This window comes from Leopardus geoffroyi, chromosome E3 (genome assembly GCF_018350155.1).
Source record: "Leopardus geoffroyi isolate Oge1 chromosome E3, O.geoffroyi_Oge1_pat1.0, whole genome shotgun sequence".
NCBI classification, from domain to species: domain Eukaryota; kingdom Metazoa; phylum Chordata; class Mammalia; order Carnivora; family Felidae; genus Leopardus; species Leopardus geoffroyi.
Window position 1 is genome coordinate 19606863 of NC_059340.1, and position 16655 is coordinate 19623517.

The following is a 16655-nucleotide window of genomic DNA, read 5'->3' on the forward strand; positions in this document are numbered from 1 at the left end:
TTCACAATCCCATCAGACGCGCGGCACCTGCTCTGGTGGAGAAGGATTTGCTCTTAACGAGGCTGCCCAGAATTGCCGTGTTTTCTTGGCGGTGACAAACTACATCCTTTAATAAAAGTTTCATGACTCAATTTAGCGAGGGAGACACGTAATCCCAGCCCCGCCTGCCCTGATCTCGGAGATTATCCCCGGTGCTGGTCTCTGGAACATTCCCGTGTTGGACACCAACACTGTCTCCAGGGCTATTGCTCGCCGAGCTTGTCGCGGCATCTGTGGCAGAGGGAATTACCCACTTTTGCACCTGCCCTAATCACTGGGGGCCGGTGGCCGAGAGTCTGCAGACCTACTGGCTCTTTGCAACGTGCCCCGCCCATCCGGGGGTGGGGTCTATTTGCCCTCCCCTGAGTTCTGGGTGTTTTGACCAATAGAATGCAGGGAAATGACTCACGTGAGTGCCTAGGCCAGAGCCCCGGAAGTCTTGCAGCTTTCACTGTCCTCCCCTCGGGGGGGCTCCCGAGGAGGAGAGCTGAGACCTCCCCACCCCCCCAGCCAGCACAGTGCCAACTGAAAACTGCAGCCCATGAATGATGCCGGGAGAGACAGACTCCAGCCCATAGAATCATGAGAAATAATCTCTGCTTTACACCACGGAGTTTGGCAAGTTTGTTAAATGGCATTGGATGACAGCTGTAGCCACCTCTTAGCTTCAGCCGTGACGTTTGGGTGGGGACTGGCCGGGATCTATGGACGCCGTAGATCCAGGGGGGTGCATCTTGACCGGCTTAAGCCGATCGGCGCATCCCATTCTCCCCGTCTATGGTGAGGGGTGGGGAGCCATGTGCTGGGGCTTCCTAGAGAGAGAAATCTCCTCACTGCCTGAGCAAGAGCTGACGTGGTGGGAAAATGTGAGGTCAGGAATCAAGGCAGCCATTCTGGGGACTTCCGTGTGGCCCCGAGGGCAGAAGGATGAAGCTAATGCCATGGGAGATAAACCAGAAGGCAGAAGAGGACCCAAGTCCTTGGCATCTTTGAGCTGCTCCCTCAAGCCACACCGGAAGCAAGACCTCCCTCTGGGCTTTTCAATTGTATGAGCCAATGGGTGCCTTTTGCATCGTTTAAGCCAGCCCTAAATGACGCAACTTCCCTCCTATATGTGGTTCAAGAACACCCAGGGGGTACTTACAGATTTTCATTTCTTTTCTTTTTTTTTGAATTTTTTAAACGTTTATTTATTATGGAGAGAGAGAGACAGAGCACGAGCATGGGGCGAGGGTGGGGGGGGGGTGGCGCAGAGAGAGGAGGAGACACAGAATCCGAAGCCGGCTCCAGGCTCCGAGTTGTCAGCACAGAGCCCGACGCCGGGCTCGAACCCACAGACCACGAGACCATGACCTGAGCCAAACTTGGACACTCAACCAACTGAGCCACCCAGGCGCCCCGATTTTATTTTCTTTTAGGACGTTGGGGCACGTAGAGACAAAGCATTATGTTAAGGGCTGTGCATTAGAGCATTGCTTCTATTGAAAAACTAGAAATAACCTAGTAGTTGAACAACAGGAGGTTGTTGGAGTCAATGGCGGGACATCCACACAGTGAAACACTCTGCATTCAGCAGAGGACAGTCGGGGCCTCAGATCTGAATTGAGGTCTCGAGGGTGCCATTTATCTCCCGTGTGACCCTAGGCTAGTTATGTAACTCTTCTGAGCCTCAGTCCCTTCTTTTGTTGAAATTGGTACAGTAATAATGCCTACCGATAGGATTTTTGTGCAAATTAAACGAGCTGTGCGAAGCGCTCAATATCGTGCCTGGAATATTCCGAAATGTGTAATTAATCGTTATTATTATTGACAACATCTAATGCCATTGAGCAGTGGTTGCGATATGGTTTCAAATGCAAAAAGCTTGGTACAAAATTGAACACGCCGTGTTAAGATTTTAGAAAATGTGCATAAAATTTTGCACGGAAACACCAAATTATCCACTCACGCGAATATCAAATAATTGCAAAATTATAGGCAATGTAGACATTCTTTGCACTTTTTTTGTATCCTCTGAGGTTTCTGCAACACAGTATCTTTATGATCAGAAGAAAAAGCTACTAAAAAGGAAGAAAGGAAGGAAAGGAGGGAGGGAGGGAGGGAAGAAGAAAGGAAGGAATGGATAACGAAAAGGAAAATAGCTCTCAAATGGGAAAAACGATTGCAAGAAGATAAAGGACATCGTCTGTAGACTGGTGTTGGATCCTGACCAGGTGGCCCACAGCCTCCGAGATGGCGCCTAACGATCCCCTCCTTCTATTCACATCTCTGAGTAGTCTTCTCTATCTCGTGCTGGTTGGTATCAACCTCGGTAAGCGCCTTGAATATTATGGAAATTGACAGTGCGTGACATCCAAGGCTATGTCACAAAAGACATTGCAACTTTCACCTCATTTTTTCGAAGGTCACTCACTCTAAGGAAGCCAGCTGCCATCTTGGGGGCATTCAAGCTGCCCTATAGACAGGTCAGCGTAGCGGGGGTCTGTGGCTTTCTGCCAACAGCCAGCATGAACTGGTGGGGCAGCCACCTTGGAAGTCAAGCCCTCAGAGACTCTAGCCCTGGCTGACATCTTGACAGCAACCCCCAAGGACCTCCCCACTAAGCCAATCCCAAATTCCCGACTCAGAGATACTGTGAGCTAATCAAAGCTTCTTGCTGTTTGGGGGTAATTTGTTACACAGCAACTGGTGACTGATACACCAAGAGACAGGAGCCCATGTCTATTAGATCCTTGCGTTGTCCTGGGACAAATAGTCTTATGCTGAATCCTTATTCTTATGCACAAGCATTCTCATCCTGAGCCCCTCAACAAACTCTCATGTAGTGTCTGTGACGAGTCAGTGTGGTTTGACGCATGACCCGTGTTCCTCAGGTAGTCCTCACAATAACTCTGTGACGCAGAAGCCATTATTATTCTCACTTTACAGAGGAAGAAACGGAGACGCCGAAACACTAAACGGCCAAGGTGGCATAGCGATTGGTGGCAGAACCGGGATTCAAACTCACATGGTCTGGCGCCGGGGTCTACACTTCTGCCCATCACGCCATGTTGTGAGGAGACACCGAGGCCCCGCAGTGAGCGCAGCCGCTGTCCTTGTGAGTTCCCATTCGTTCTTGCCCCTCGCCCATTGCAAAGGAACGTTTTTATGAAGACATATTATATGAGCATCTCTGGGACGTGTGTTGGCCCTTTCTACTCTCCACATTCTTTTTCCCTTCTGCCGATTCTGTATACTTCGGTTGTGGAGAAGGTTGGTGAGTTCTAACAGGGAGACGTGTCCAGTGGACCTCTTCCCATCTCCCTGGTGACCCAGACTTGCTGCGCCGGGTGCCTGGGGCCAGCGGTATTTCCCATCTGTGTCTTTCCTCGTGCACAGGTCATCGGGAGAGGGCTTGGGGCTGGAAATGTGAGAGAAATCACGAGAACACAAATTGCCACCGTATCAGTTAGCTTTTGCTCCCCAAATGCTACATAACAAATGACCCCGTAAGCCCATGCCTTAATAGTTGTGAGTACTGTGGGCCGGTTGGCTGACTGACCTAGGCCGGAGTCAGGGAGGGAGCTCCGTTGGTCTTGGCTGGGCTCGGGCACTTACCTGGAAGTCGGCTGGGGGGCCGTCCGTCAAGGTTCTCCTCCTGGGGCTGGCGGCCTAGCTCAGGTGTGTTTTTGTCATGGCAATGACAGAGGGCCAGTGGGAACACGCAAGGTACCTTGAGGGCTCTCCTGGGAACCGGCCCGTCAATATTTATGCCTTATACAACTGGCAGAGAAAGTCACATGGCCAAATCCCAAGTCAAGGGGCAGGGAGGTAGGCCCACAGTGGAGGGACACTCCAGAGTGACAAAAGGCATGGCCGATGGACAAGAACCGGAGCCAGAGCAAACAGCCCGGGAAGAAAGGCCACTAGAGTTTCCCAGCTCCCCTGTACTGCAAAGCGACCAAGAAGGCAGGCCCCGCCTTCTCCCAGGGCCAAGGACCCTCTTTCCCGCAGCCTGGTTACCAGGTACACGAAGTCACAACCGCTTAGTCGCCCCTCTCCCCCATTATGGCCCTTTTAGACCAGTGGTTCCAACATTCCTGTCTGTGAAGACCTATCACGGTCCCCTTGATTTCCAGCCCCAATCCACCTCTCGTGTGCCCGTCTTGGTTCACTGTGCAAATCCCAGCCGAGCCCCTTTCCAGCCCAGCGTGCCTTGGACGGCCGGTCAGGGCTAGATTTTCTCTCAGTAATATCCTTAACCCTAGTGGGGGGGTTCCCTTGTTTCCTCCATGTGTCACTGACTTCACCCCTTTCAGTGAAACCCTCTTTTTTTTTTTTTTTTAATTATTTTTGAGAGAGAGCATACATGAGCAGTGGGGAGAGGTAGAGGAAGAGGGAGAAAGAGAGAATCCTTTTTTAAATGTTTATTTGTTTTGGAGACAGAGCGTGAGCGGGGGAGGGGCAGAGAGCGAGGGAGACACAGAATCTGAAACAGGTTCCAGGCTCTCAGCTGTCAGCACAGAGCCCGACGCGGGGCTTGAACCCACGAACCGCGAGATCGTGACCTGAGCCGAAGTCGGATGCCCAACCGACTGAGCCACCCAGGCGCCCCCAGTGAAACCCTCTTTTTAATTCAATACATTTCTGGTCAAAAACTTCCAATCCACAGAATGGAGTTGACCCCTCACAGGTTCCCGGGGACTCCCTTTCCAGGGCAAGGCATCCTGGGCCACTGGAAGTTGGAGTCACACACTCGGGGTTGAACCTTAGCTCTGACGAAAAGCTGTCTCTTGCTTATAAACCTGAGGAAGACAAGGCAGCACAGAGCAACGTAGGCAAATGAGCTGTGCACACCCTTTTCCAGCAAGTTCTGTGCCCCTCACCTGCCATCAGAGTGTGGGGCTCGAGCATCCCTTACAGTCTGTGCCGAAACCACAGGCCTGGATTTCAGTTTTCTAGAAGCTCGTATGGTCTCCTGCATGGTGGGGGAAAGAAGCCCTGGTCCCCAAGGTCAGCGGTCCCCATGTTCTCACACTGGGGGCTCCCTCTTATCCCCCCCCGCCCCACCAACAGTCTCCCTTTTGACAGTTATCATCCATCACGGCCACAACAGCAAAGTCCTAAGAATGCTTTCGGGTTGACCTCTCCCAGTTCTGCCACTTCTGTGCCTCAGTTTCCTCATCTGTCAGAGGATTAGAACTGCCCCTACTTCAGAGAGTTGCTTGTGGGTGTAATGCGTTAGTTAGTACGCAGGAGCCTGCTGTCATGCCTCCTGGCGCAGAATCAGTATTTTCTATTGTTATATTTATCACCTATATTATTACTGCTAACAGCGAGACCTTGACCCAGAAGACTTCTCTGTGATCCTTTGTTACGAGACGGGGGGGGGGGGGGGGGGGGGAGCGACCCTGAGAGTGGCATTCAGCAGCTGCTGAGCCTTGAATGTGAGTCTCCTGTTTTTCCTTTGTGAAAAAGACAAGCGCCCAAGTTCGCTGACCTCTTCTGGGGTGACACGTGACTGTCAGCTCTTTGTCTCCCCCCCCCCCCAAAAAAAAAACAATGTGCCTAATCTACTCCTTCAAGAGGAAGGTGAGTTTTAAACAATGCCTGAGACTGATTGCTTTTCTGAGAAGAACTCAGGTGTTGGGAAGAGAGCATTTTGAAAGCAGATGCTTGAAAATGGTTCCATTGTTCCGAGCTTTTGTTGCCCCAAAGCGATGAAAGTGGGTTTTCTTTAAGGACTCTTGGAGTCTGCACACTTTAGGAACAGAAAATTCCAACCGAGTCCAAAATCTTTCAAAAGAAAACTTTTAGGGGCGCCTGGGTGGCTCCGTCGGTCGAGCATCCAGCTCTTGATTGAATCAGGTCATGATCTCAGGGTCACGGGATCGAGCCCTGTGTCAGGCTCTGTGCTGACCGTGGAGCCTTAAGATTCTCTCCCTCTCTCTCTCTTCCTCTGCCCCTCTCCCCTGCTTGTGCTCTCTCTCTCTAAAATAAAGAAAAAAAAAAAAAAAAAAAAGGAAAGAAAAAAGAAAAAAAAAAAACTTCTAGGGAGACTTGAATCTATTTGCTAAAAACACACAAATACCAATCTGCCTGGAAAGCTTTGTATACATCAAAATTTCAGCATTGCTCTCAGCTTTAGCAGCCACTCAAATCAAGTATGGAAAGAACCCTACATAAAACCGGACCCTTGGGGGCGTCTGGGGGGCTCAGTGGGTTAAGGGTCTGACTCTTGATTTCTGCTCAGGTCATGATCTCCGAGCCCTGAGTTGTGCTCTGCGCCGATAGCTCCGAGCCTCTTTGGGATCCTCTCTCTCCTCTCTCTCTCTCTCTCTCTCTCTGCGTCTCCCCTGCTCGTGCTCTCTCTCTCTCTTAAAAGAAATAAACTTAAAAAAAAAAAAATCTGACCCTTGACTGACGGCAGTGTTAACCCTCAAAAACAAACAGAACACATGCAGTTGCATTGCAAGTAGTAAAAAAAAAAATAAATAAATACACAAATAAAAAATAAACATAAATAAATAAAAACGTTAAGAATGTTTAAATGAAAGCCAAAAGGCGTGTTATGCTGTTCATTAATAAAATAGAGACATTTGAAAGTAGTGTTTCGTCTTTATGCCCTTAAAAATGTTCTGGCTTTTATACATATATGCGTTTACTGTTCATGATGTCTTTGCGCATCGCGATGGAGTTTACAAATGTTGATACTCAGTTCCAGGCTCCTGCTCCTAATCGCTTATGGTGTCCCAGGTCCTCCTCCCCAGGACCCTCCCCTCCCGTGTTTGCTTCTTTGGTGGGTGGGTGGGTGCGTGGGTGGCGAGGCTCCCTCCCCGGTGCGGGAAAGCAAGGTCAGCTGTCCTGCTCTCGGCCCCTAGGGGGCAGCAGAGGGAAGCAAACAACGGCTTCGAAAGGTCCAACTCAAAGGAAAAGAAAAAAAAAAACACACACAAAACACGCAAGAAGGGACTGGTCCAGGAGACACCTTAAAAACGCCTGTTTTCTCCCCGGTCTTCCTGTTGTCCCTCCTCAGGACCGGCGTAAAACAAACCAGCTGCAGACTTTGGGGCTGGAGGAAAACTCCCACTGAGTGAGGAGAGTCTGTGAGCCAACGAGGAAGGGCTCATCTGGGGCGGTGGGGCTGCTGCTTGACTCACCTGCGGACGACTGGGGGACAAGCCGCGGATTCCGACCCCTGCCCTGCTCCTTCCGGAGCTTCAGGTTCTCCCAGCCAATCTAGTAAGAATTGCAGAAGGGTTCACTGCTACCCTTTTGGCCAAAGTGCCGGACATGCAGTTGGTGCCCGATGAACGTTCCCAGGCTCTGACTCGAGTGACTCCTTTATCACGATTCGTGAATGCTCCGGTCCGCTGAGACCTTCTCTCTGGCCTGGCCGAGCCGAGGCTGATTTGCTAGTCGCCACATCCCTGTGGTTTCTGAGAACACTTTTGAGCAGGTGTGCTTTCTTTCGGCCGCGTTCTCTGCAAACGCAGCTGGGTACCAAGTTGAGGGTTCCTTCTCATGGCTCGGAGCAGGCTTCAGTGTGTGGCGTGAACCTGAGGCATCCCCCAATCCCTTGCCAGCCCTCTGAGGAACCTTCCAGACACACGGCCCTGGACACATCGTGCGCCTGCTCCGCAGCCATCGCTGGATCCCCAGTGCTCAGCACGTGCTCATGGTCCCTTCCCCCACCCCGTTTACAGAGGAGAAAACAGAGGCTCTGAGAGACAGGTGTGGCCCAGATTTGGCAGAGACAGAATTAAAATTCAGACCTTGCACCCTCAATCTGGAACATCGGACTCTCTCCGGCTCCAATTCCCCTCCTTAGCGAGGCCCCTGCTTGCTCCCTCTCCCTTCCATCCTGTTGCCTTTTCTCTGCGTTTACCACCTATCGTCGTCTCTTTCTCAAGAACAGAAGCCCCATGAAGTCATGGACCTGGTCGGTCCTGTTCACCGAACGCCTGGCACAGAGCAGGGACCCAGTAAATTCTTCCTGAACAGTTGCTGCGAGAGCTAAGATGGTTTCCAAGAACATGTCGATCTGATAATGAAGTGAGTTCCTTTCCCCTCTGGAGAACCCACCCCCTGGGACTTCTTTGCACGGAGCTCCCGGGTCCCTTCGTCCCTTCGGAACACTCGCCCTGAGTGGCAAGCAGCCACTAAGGACCCCAGCACCGAGGGTCAGGTGTTCCTGGAAACTCTGGAGTGGTGTCTTCCCCAGGGGAAGAAAGAGGGTATTATGCTTAGATACCTCGAGAATAAATGTTTAAAAAACCCCACCGATAATTGTTAATTGACTGATCCCTTGCTATAATTAGGAGGGCCCAGAGGCCAGGGATGCTCTGGTTTCCCAAGCTCTATTTTGAAGGTTTAGGAACCAGGAAGTGACTTAGGAGGCCCAGAAGCTGACAAATGTCTTTGTATCAGCCGACCCCAAGGAAAAGTAGGGTGCAAAATGCAAGTGGGTCTTGTCCCTTCCATGCATATTTCTACTTCCTGAAAAGCAGTAAGTTCATTACGAATAGCAACGTTTTTTTTTGCGGTTCAGCGTATCGAATATAAAAAAGTGCCAGCTGGACAAGTCGATGAGCTTTCATAAGCCAAACATAACCTGTGCGGGCAGCCCCGGAGGGTGTCCCCAGCATGGCTCCTCCCAGCCACCATGCCACCTGCCAAGTATAACCATCATCCTGACTTTTAGCACCATGGATCGGTTTTATCAGAAATGATTTGGGCCTTGATTCCGGGTTCTTGGATTCCAGTGCCACCCCTCCCTCCCACCCCCCCTCCCCCCGAGGCAAGACAGGTGTCCCTGAGGATGTAAGGGCCCCAGAGGGATTGTGCCCCCCCCCCCCCCGCGGCCCCCTGTACAGGGACTTTTGCCAGTGGTTACCAGGCAAAGATGCAGACCCAGTGTCATTCGATCTCGCAAGAGCAGCTAGAAGTCTATCTCGATTTGTGTATGAAATCTCATGATTATTAAACGTTGGTAACTCATGCAAATTGAACACACCGTGGAGGCAAGTCCACGCAGGCCGAATGAAACAGACTTATGGGCCAGACTGGCCCGCAGGCCGTCAGTGGGGGGTCACCTTGAGGGGCCCCCAGCCCTGTCAGGGAGACAGGTGCAGACACAGGCCTCACAGCTGGGAGGAAGGCTGGGCCGGGCCAGGGAAGGCTCTGCGGGGAGTGATGTTTCCACCGCACTTTGAAGGACACCCCAGAAGAGGAGAGCAAGGGCATCCAGCAGAGGGAGGAGGGCAGGCAGACATCTAGAGTCTGGTCTGACTGGCCTGCTGGGAACTGCAAAGTGGTTTGGGGCAGTGGGAGGAGCGAGTGGGCAAAGGGGCTGGAGCCTGGAAGGCTCTGGGAGACCTGGGAGGACCTGGGACAGCCTTTTGACTTTGTCCTGGGGCAGGCAGTGGGGGGAGGGGGGTTACTCAGAGGAGGGTAAGCAGAGAGGCTGGGCTGGATGGCTGCGGCGGGGGCAGGCTGGGGGACAGCAGGGAAACAGGAGGCCTTGACCTACAGCGGTGGCCCAAGAGAGGGCCACCAGGGCCTTGGGCCCACGTTTGCGGCCTCCTAAACAAATCCCACCTGCACTCGCCCCTGACATAGACTCTCCTTGACCAAAGCAGAGTCAGGCCCCTCTGAGCCCAATTCCTAACCAGGCCCTGACCTTGGGCTCTGTCCTTGGCCTGGTTAGTCCCCTTTTAGCAAGGATCCCACCGGGTCAGCTGAGCAAGAATCCCTCCCCCTTGGAACCCAAATTCCTCATCCCCACCCTGGACACCTTCTCCCCCTGACCCCCACCTGCTCCTCGGGCCACGCATCCCCTCTTTTCCTGACTGTGCTCAGAGCTGAGCCCCCCCCCCCCATCTCCCCTCAGCCCCCCCTTGCTGTGGCCCCTTGAATAAAGAAAGCATGCCTTACCCTCTTTAACAAGGGTCAGGACTGAATTTTCTTTAACACCTGGCCACAGCCAAGGGGATTTCAACTGTCAATGGCTCTTTGAAAACACCCATCCTCTCCAAGGGGCGGCGGCCTGATGACTTTCCATTCGTTTCTGGAAGGGTGTGCAGGCACACGAGGTGGCATTACCTCTACCTATTGTCGTTACCTGCACCTCAAGCATAAGGCCCGGGGTGGAATCATCCAGAATTTCTAACCTTCCCCGTGTGGCCCCAGATCGGCCTCTCCCAAGCTGTCTCAGCAAATGGCAGCTTTGTCTTTCACGCCCTGTGGTTGATCCTTGAACATATCTTGTTGGATCTGCGTTGAAAATTGACCCTGAACCTCCTTGCCACCACCCTGGGCTGAGCCACTGGCGTTACCTTGGCCTGGATTTACTCACTAGCCCCTAGGCGGTCTCTAGGTTTCCACCCTTCTTAACCTAGCAGCCAGAGAGGTCCTGTTATATCCTAAGTCAGATCACGTCTCCCTTCTGCTCAGAGCCGCTTGAGGCTTCCGCCCTACTCGGGGTAAATGCCATCGTCCTCGTAAGGGTCTGTCCAGACCATGATCGCTCACCCTCTCCCCATCACCTCTGCAACCTTGTTTTCTGCTGTTCTCCACTCCCCCCTCCTCACCCCCCCCCCCCAACTCACTGCTCTCTGAATTATCGCCCTACCTCAGGGCCTTTGCACTGGTGGCTCCCTCTTCCAATAACCTCCTTTCCTGGGATATCCCCATGGCTTGCTCCCACCCTCCTTCAAGTCTTTGCTCCAATGTCACCTTCCCTGTGGGGTCTCCTTGAAACCCCGATTTAAAAAATCACAACCTGCTACCCTCACTTCTAGCCCCCTCCCTGCTTTCTTGGTCCCCTTGGCTTTTAACACTTTGCGTGCCCTACATCCATAGGTATTAATGTTCACGTTCTCTTCTCTCCCTGGTTCTGAACATCCAGTGGGTGCTCAAGGAGTGGACGAGTGTCTTAGAGGGAAACTTCAAATCCCTCTGGGCTTCCTCTGGGTATTTCTGAAAACAGTGTGGTCCCTGAGACATATTTCAGTTGGCATCTGCCGGCTCTGAATGCCCGGGACAGCGTTTCCAGCCTGTAGGTCACCGAGTCCCGGCCACACGCACGCCAACGGCCGTCACAAGCCTCTCTCGGAGGCACTGATTTTCAAATGCGTACAGATACTCCTGTGATGAATATTGCATGCCTGTTTAAAAGGGACACTGAAGTCCTTGCAACTTTTTGGCCATGATGTATTTTCTCCGTCAACCAATACCCTCAACTCCATCAGTATTGCACGGGGATCCTCTTTGTCAAAAACAGTTGGAAATGCCTCGAAAAGGGATCTCATGAACAAGATCCCTGGAGACCCCTGGCCATCGTTCATAGGAGTTCCTCCTGCCGGGGACATTGCCCACACTTACTGTCACCGGCCCCCCCGGGGGGCAGAGTAGCAGCGGCTGACAGGGAGCACAGGTTCACCTACCAGAGAAAGGCAATTCACAATCTGTTAACCTTGAATTCTGCAAGCCCTGCTACAACAGTTCTCAGCTTGGGCAGAATTCAAAGGAGCTCTTGCAATCAACATGCAATTAATTGATGTACACCCTGGGCATCTGGGCCCCATGCACTGCTGGTGTGAAGGAAGTTCAGGTCATCTTAGAGCAGAGGCGGGGACGGGAGTGCTCACAGTCGGGCAATCCCACTGCACAGGAGATCCCGAAAAGGTTTGTGCCAATGTGGCCCACGGGTCTTGGTTCAGATGTTAATCGCAGTGGCTAGCATTTACTGAGCACCTACTACGTGCCAAATGCTTTTTTTTTTTTTTTTTTTTTTTTTTTGCATCATCTCATTACAAGAGCCCCAGAGAGGTGCGAGGACTTGTTCAAAGCCCACGGCTGGTCAAGCCCGGGAGCTGCCCGGCCCCACGGTCGGCATTCTTGACCATTCTGCCCCGACCCCAACGGTCAAGTTTCTGGGTTGGCGGCCTCTGCAGGGCATCCTTACCTAGCAACTCCAACAACCTCGTGTCTAGACCACCTTGGGTCATGCTGCTCAGGATCTCAAGCGGGGATGGCCCGCAGGAGGAAGCCTCACTTGTCATTCACGACACTTCTGTGCCACCGTGCTTGTCCTTCCGTGCCGTAATAGAGAGCCCAGGTGACTCTAGCTTCATCCTGCCAGAGAAGCGCTTCCTGTTGGCTTACACAGTCTAAGGCCCCCTGGGCGGCCCCCAGGGAAAGCACAAGCCCCAAAGACTCTCCCACCCAGCATTCCTGGTGGGACGCCCCTTCGGATGGGTCCTGGGACTCGAGGTCCGAGCCTGAAGCTCCCTGAAGCCTGAAGCTTTGGGAAGCGCAGAAAACTTTGCAGCTCTGACCCTTCGGGGCTCCTTCCTGGGGCTCCCTCCTGCCGGTCCTCGTCCCTCTTGCGGAACCCCGGCACGCTCTACCCTTGCCTCCCCAGGGCAGGGCCTCTCCGGGTCTGGAAGAGGATGCCCCCTCCTGGCCGGTTTTGCTGCCCCACGTCCCTCGCGAGGAGCCTCTTTCTCCGAGAGCGCGTTGCCTGGCGTTCTCCTTGCTTCCCAGCCCCTCCAATCGGGTGCCGGGCTCCTTGGGGGCGTCCCTTCTCTCCGGGTCCCCCGCCCGCGCCCGGCTTGGGGCGCCCCCTCTCCCTGCTTAGGGCGGGCGCCGGAACAGTGTCGCCGGCCGCCTGCAGGTGTCTCCCCACGGAGGGGCGCGCGTCCCTGCGCCGTGGCCGCTGCCAGGCTCCAGCGGCTCCTCGCCGAGGTGCACTCGCGCTCCGGGCTCCGGGCGCGCCGGAGCCGCTCGGCCGCTGCCGCCCGCCCCCCGCGCCCCCCGCGCTCCCCGCGCCGCGCCCTCACCCCGGGGCGGGGGAGGGCATGGGCCCGCGCGGCGTCCTCCGCCGCCGATCCAAGGCGCCCGAGCCCCGGGGCGCGGCGGGCAGCGGCCGCTGACGCGGGGCGCCGGCTGCCAACTTCGCGCGCGGAGCTCCCCGGCGGCGCGGGCGGCATGAAGACGAGCCGCCGCGGCCGAGCGCTCCTGGCCGTGGCCCTGAACCTGCTGGCGCTGCTCTTCGCTACCACCGCCTTCCTCACCACGCACTGGTGCCAGGGCACGCAGCGGGTCCCCAAGCCCGGCTGCGGCCAGGGCGGGCGCGCCAACTGCCCCAACTCGGGCGCCAACGCCACGGCCAACGGCACCGCCGCCCCCGCCGCCGCCGCCGCCGCCGCCGCCGCCGCGGGGAACGGCCCCCCTGGCGGCGCGCTCTACAGCTGGGAGACGGGCGACGACCGCTTCCTCTTCAGGAATTTCCACACCGGCATCTGGTACTCGTGCGAGGAGGAGCTCAGCGGGCTCGGTGAGTGAGCGGCGGCGCCGGCGGCTCGGCTCCCGGCCCCCTTCCCGGGGCTTGCGCGGCCCCCCGCGGCCCGAGCCCCAGCCCCGCGCGCTCCCTCCCCGCGGCCGGGCGAGGGGCCCCGCGCTCGGCAGGGCTCGGTTGCACGCCCGGGGGGCGGGGAGCGCGCGGGGGCGGGCCCGGGGGGCGGGTGGGGGGGGGCGTCCGGGACGCGCCGCCGACCCCGGGGCTCTCCGCGCGGCCGCTGCCCTTTCCGAGCGCGCCGGGCGCCTTTGGGGACGTCGCCGCGCCCTGGGGAGGCGCGTCTCCCGGGCACCTAGCGCGGTGGCCGGTCGGCGGGGCGCGCGTTCCCCTCCGCGCCAGAAGTCGTCTCCGGGCGCGCCCCCTCCCCCGCCTTCGTTCGCGGGGCACCGGCCGCCCCCTCCCGGCCCGGCCCGCCGCGGGGAGGGCGCACCGACTGCTGCCGTGAGCCCCCCACTCCCCGCGGATCCCCGGAGCCGGGAGCCGACGGGGTCGTTCTCCCAGACGGGGCTCGGGAAGCACGAGAGTCGCGGGGTGGGGGGGGGGGGGACGGGAGGAGCCCGGTGGGTTCCCGGCGGGGAGCCCCCTTGGTGTTCTGGCCCCTCTGCCCCCGCCCGGGAGAGGATGCGACGGGAGGGGGGCGAGGCGGCGGGAAAGCGGGACGGCTCCGATCAGAACTGGGGGGGGGGGGAGAGGGGGTGACTTTTCAGAAGGCAGATCAAAGTGCTCCCTTTGCCCCGCACCGCACCTCTTCCGGGTCCGTCCGGGGCAGCCAGGTCGGAGGGAGTGCCCCTGAGACCCGCCGTGAGGCTGTGTGTGTGTGTGTGTGTGTGTGTGTGTGTTGGGTGGGGGGGGGGGGGTGCTGGGCCACACCAGCGGGTACCTCCCAGACCATGTTGCTCTAAGTCCGGGCGTGGGGACCGTCTGGAGTGACTTGACCTCTTTCCCCAAGGTGAAAAGTGTGTGCATGCACAGCCCTTCCGTGCGGACGGTGTATGTGTGCGTTCAGATGTAGATGGGTAGATGGGGTGGGCGACGGCGGAGTTTGCCCCAATCAGCCATTGGCCTGACTGGTTGTCTTAAAGGACACAGAGAAGGTGTCAAATCAGCCCGAAGAGGCTGCTCCCTCCGCCTGGAATCCCCTTCCCCAGTCTCCCCTGCTGGCTGTTTCCCAGTTCTGGGGGGGATTTCCTGCCCCTTCCCAGGCAGGGTCTTGTGGGCGGAGGCCTCCCCACCCCCTTTGGAGGCAGGGTCTTCCTGACTGCCTCTCATCACCACCTTTATCTCCTTCGTCGCGCTTGGCACAACCTGAAAACGTCCAGAGCCTGCCTCTGGTCACTAGCTGCCCGTCCCCTGTCTCCACAGGATGTCACTGTGAGGGCAGGGCCTGGGCTGCCTGGTTCACCGTCACCCCCAGCTTCTGGGCGGTGTCCCGGTGCATAGTAGGCCATCAATGTGTCTCTGTGGGGTTAACATTGGATGAGACCCTGGAAGGGTAAACCAGAGGTTTCCTGGGGGTGCCGCCTGCTCTGCCCTGCCTCCGGGGGTGCCCCGCTGAACTTTTCTGTGACCACCTGCGTGGACCTAGCTGTTTGCCAGACGCTCGCTGTTTGTTCTGCTTTCCGACAGTCCGACCCTGACCTCTTCCACGGAGGCCTCCTAATGCCTCGTCCTGGGGAACATCTGCGCCTTTTGGGGTGAACCCCGCTTGTCACCTCGGCCTGCCACCAAGTTTCTCCTTTGTGCAGAAACACAGCCTCCTTGTGCCTTCCCTGTGCACGTACTTAAAGATACCACGCTGTGTCTCTGGAGTTGTCCGGCTCCCGCCTCCGCGGGGTGTCCTGACCCTCGGTGGCTGGTGGCCGGCTGAGCCTCTTCCCTGAGGTCTCCCCTGGCCTCTCCCTGAAGGTCACAGCCCCGCCGCTTGTGGTTACTTCCCTGTGTCTTTCATCCAGGGCTTGACACAGGATGTTTAAGCCCGAGCAGCTTTAAAAATTATTAGTGGAACAACATTTAAAGTCGTGTTAGCTTGCATTTATCGAGCCCTTCAAGTACACCAGGCACTGTGGAAGCTTCTTACCTGCCGGATCTTGTTGACTCCTTGCCAGCACCTTTTAGGGGGCCCACTTTTCAGATGAGGAATTGGGGGTTCGGAGAGGTGTTTTTTGTTTTTTGTTTTTTGCCCAGGCGCCCCAGCTGGCGAGGGGGTCTGGATGGCCTTCTCTGGGGCAGAAAGAGATCAGGGCGAAGTGATAAGGGAAGAGAATGATACAGTTGGGGGGTCCGAGACAGGCATCATTTGAGGGGGGGGGCCACTCAGCCTAAGACCTTCATCCCCAGTCCTCTGTTTATAAACACATGGGTGGTTCGTTTGTTGGGTCAACAAAACAAACCCCCAGTTTTCTCTTTTCTCTTGATCGCTGTTGGCTAGAGATCTCCCCTCCCAGAAAATCACCATTTTCCTCCCCGAGAGCTCAGAAAATAGTTATCAGCCTGTCAGCGCCGCCGGTGAGAAATTTGGGAGGTCTGAGCCCGCTTGGATGGTTTCCCTGGCTGATCCCACCGTGCCCAAATCCCGCCTCTCCACCTCTGTGGTCTCGAAAGGATGTCAGGAAGTACCTGGCCTCAAACTTTTGTTGCTATGACAACCTTTCTTCTGCGTTTGGTGACCATTTTTTAATTTGCTTTTTGCTCGAAGAGGAAGAAAGCGTCCAAAAGCCCCCCCCAACAAAATCCTGCCCCCCTCTCCCCCCTCACCCCCGAGGCATCGCCTTGAGGACTGTCTTCCTTCCCTCCTGCCCCAAACTATGGGGAAGGCCTTCTTTCCTTCCCAGCATTTTTACGTTTCCCCCAGTGAAAACACCGACCACAAAACCCTGACCTCTCCATGAGAGGCAGCTGCGAACTGCTCCTTTGTCTCCAACGCCTGTTCGGTCATTTCTTTCTGTGCCCAGAAAAGCCTCTCCCCACTCTGGGCAGCCACAGGGAAATCTAATAAGCCCTTTTACCCACATGAAAAAAAAAAAAAAATCCACTGCGTTCACAAAGAAGACTGCAGCCTGTCCTAAACAGACACAATTTCACCAGACTGGGCACAAAGAAAGCTTTTCTCCGTCCAAGAAGGAGCATCGACCTCCTTCAACAAACAGAAAGGGAGCGTGGCCTTGACACAGAATTACCCCGAGCCCTTCATGCCAATTGGTTTTCTCCTCTGGAATCGATGCTCAGGAGGGCTGGGTGGTTGCCGTTGGAGGCGTTCTGGGAGGTGGGGGCAGCG

General features: G+C 55.8%; 1 protein-coding gene across 7 annotated transcripts in view; it reads left to right on the forward strand.

The window, feature by feature from the left end:
- Nucleotides 1-12417: 12417 nt before the first annotated feature.
- The window catches only part of GSG1L (GSG1 like), a 203993-nt gene continuing 199755 nt past the window's right edge, over nt 12418-16655 (forward strand). For 2 of the 7 annotated variants that reach the window (XM_045460197.1, XM_045460201.1), the window contains exon 1: nt 12466-13360. In XM_045460197.1, the coding sequence (XP_045316153.1) occupies nt 13012-13360 (349 nt within the window). In that variant the 5' untranslated portion in view covers nt 12466-13011. Of the gene's footprint in view, nt 13361-16655 lie in introns of all 7 variants that reach the window. The other 5 variants (XM_045460202.1, XM_045460204.1, XM_045460196.1 and 2 more) reach the window with 5 other exon arrangements.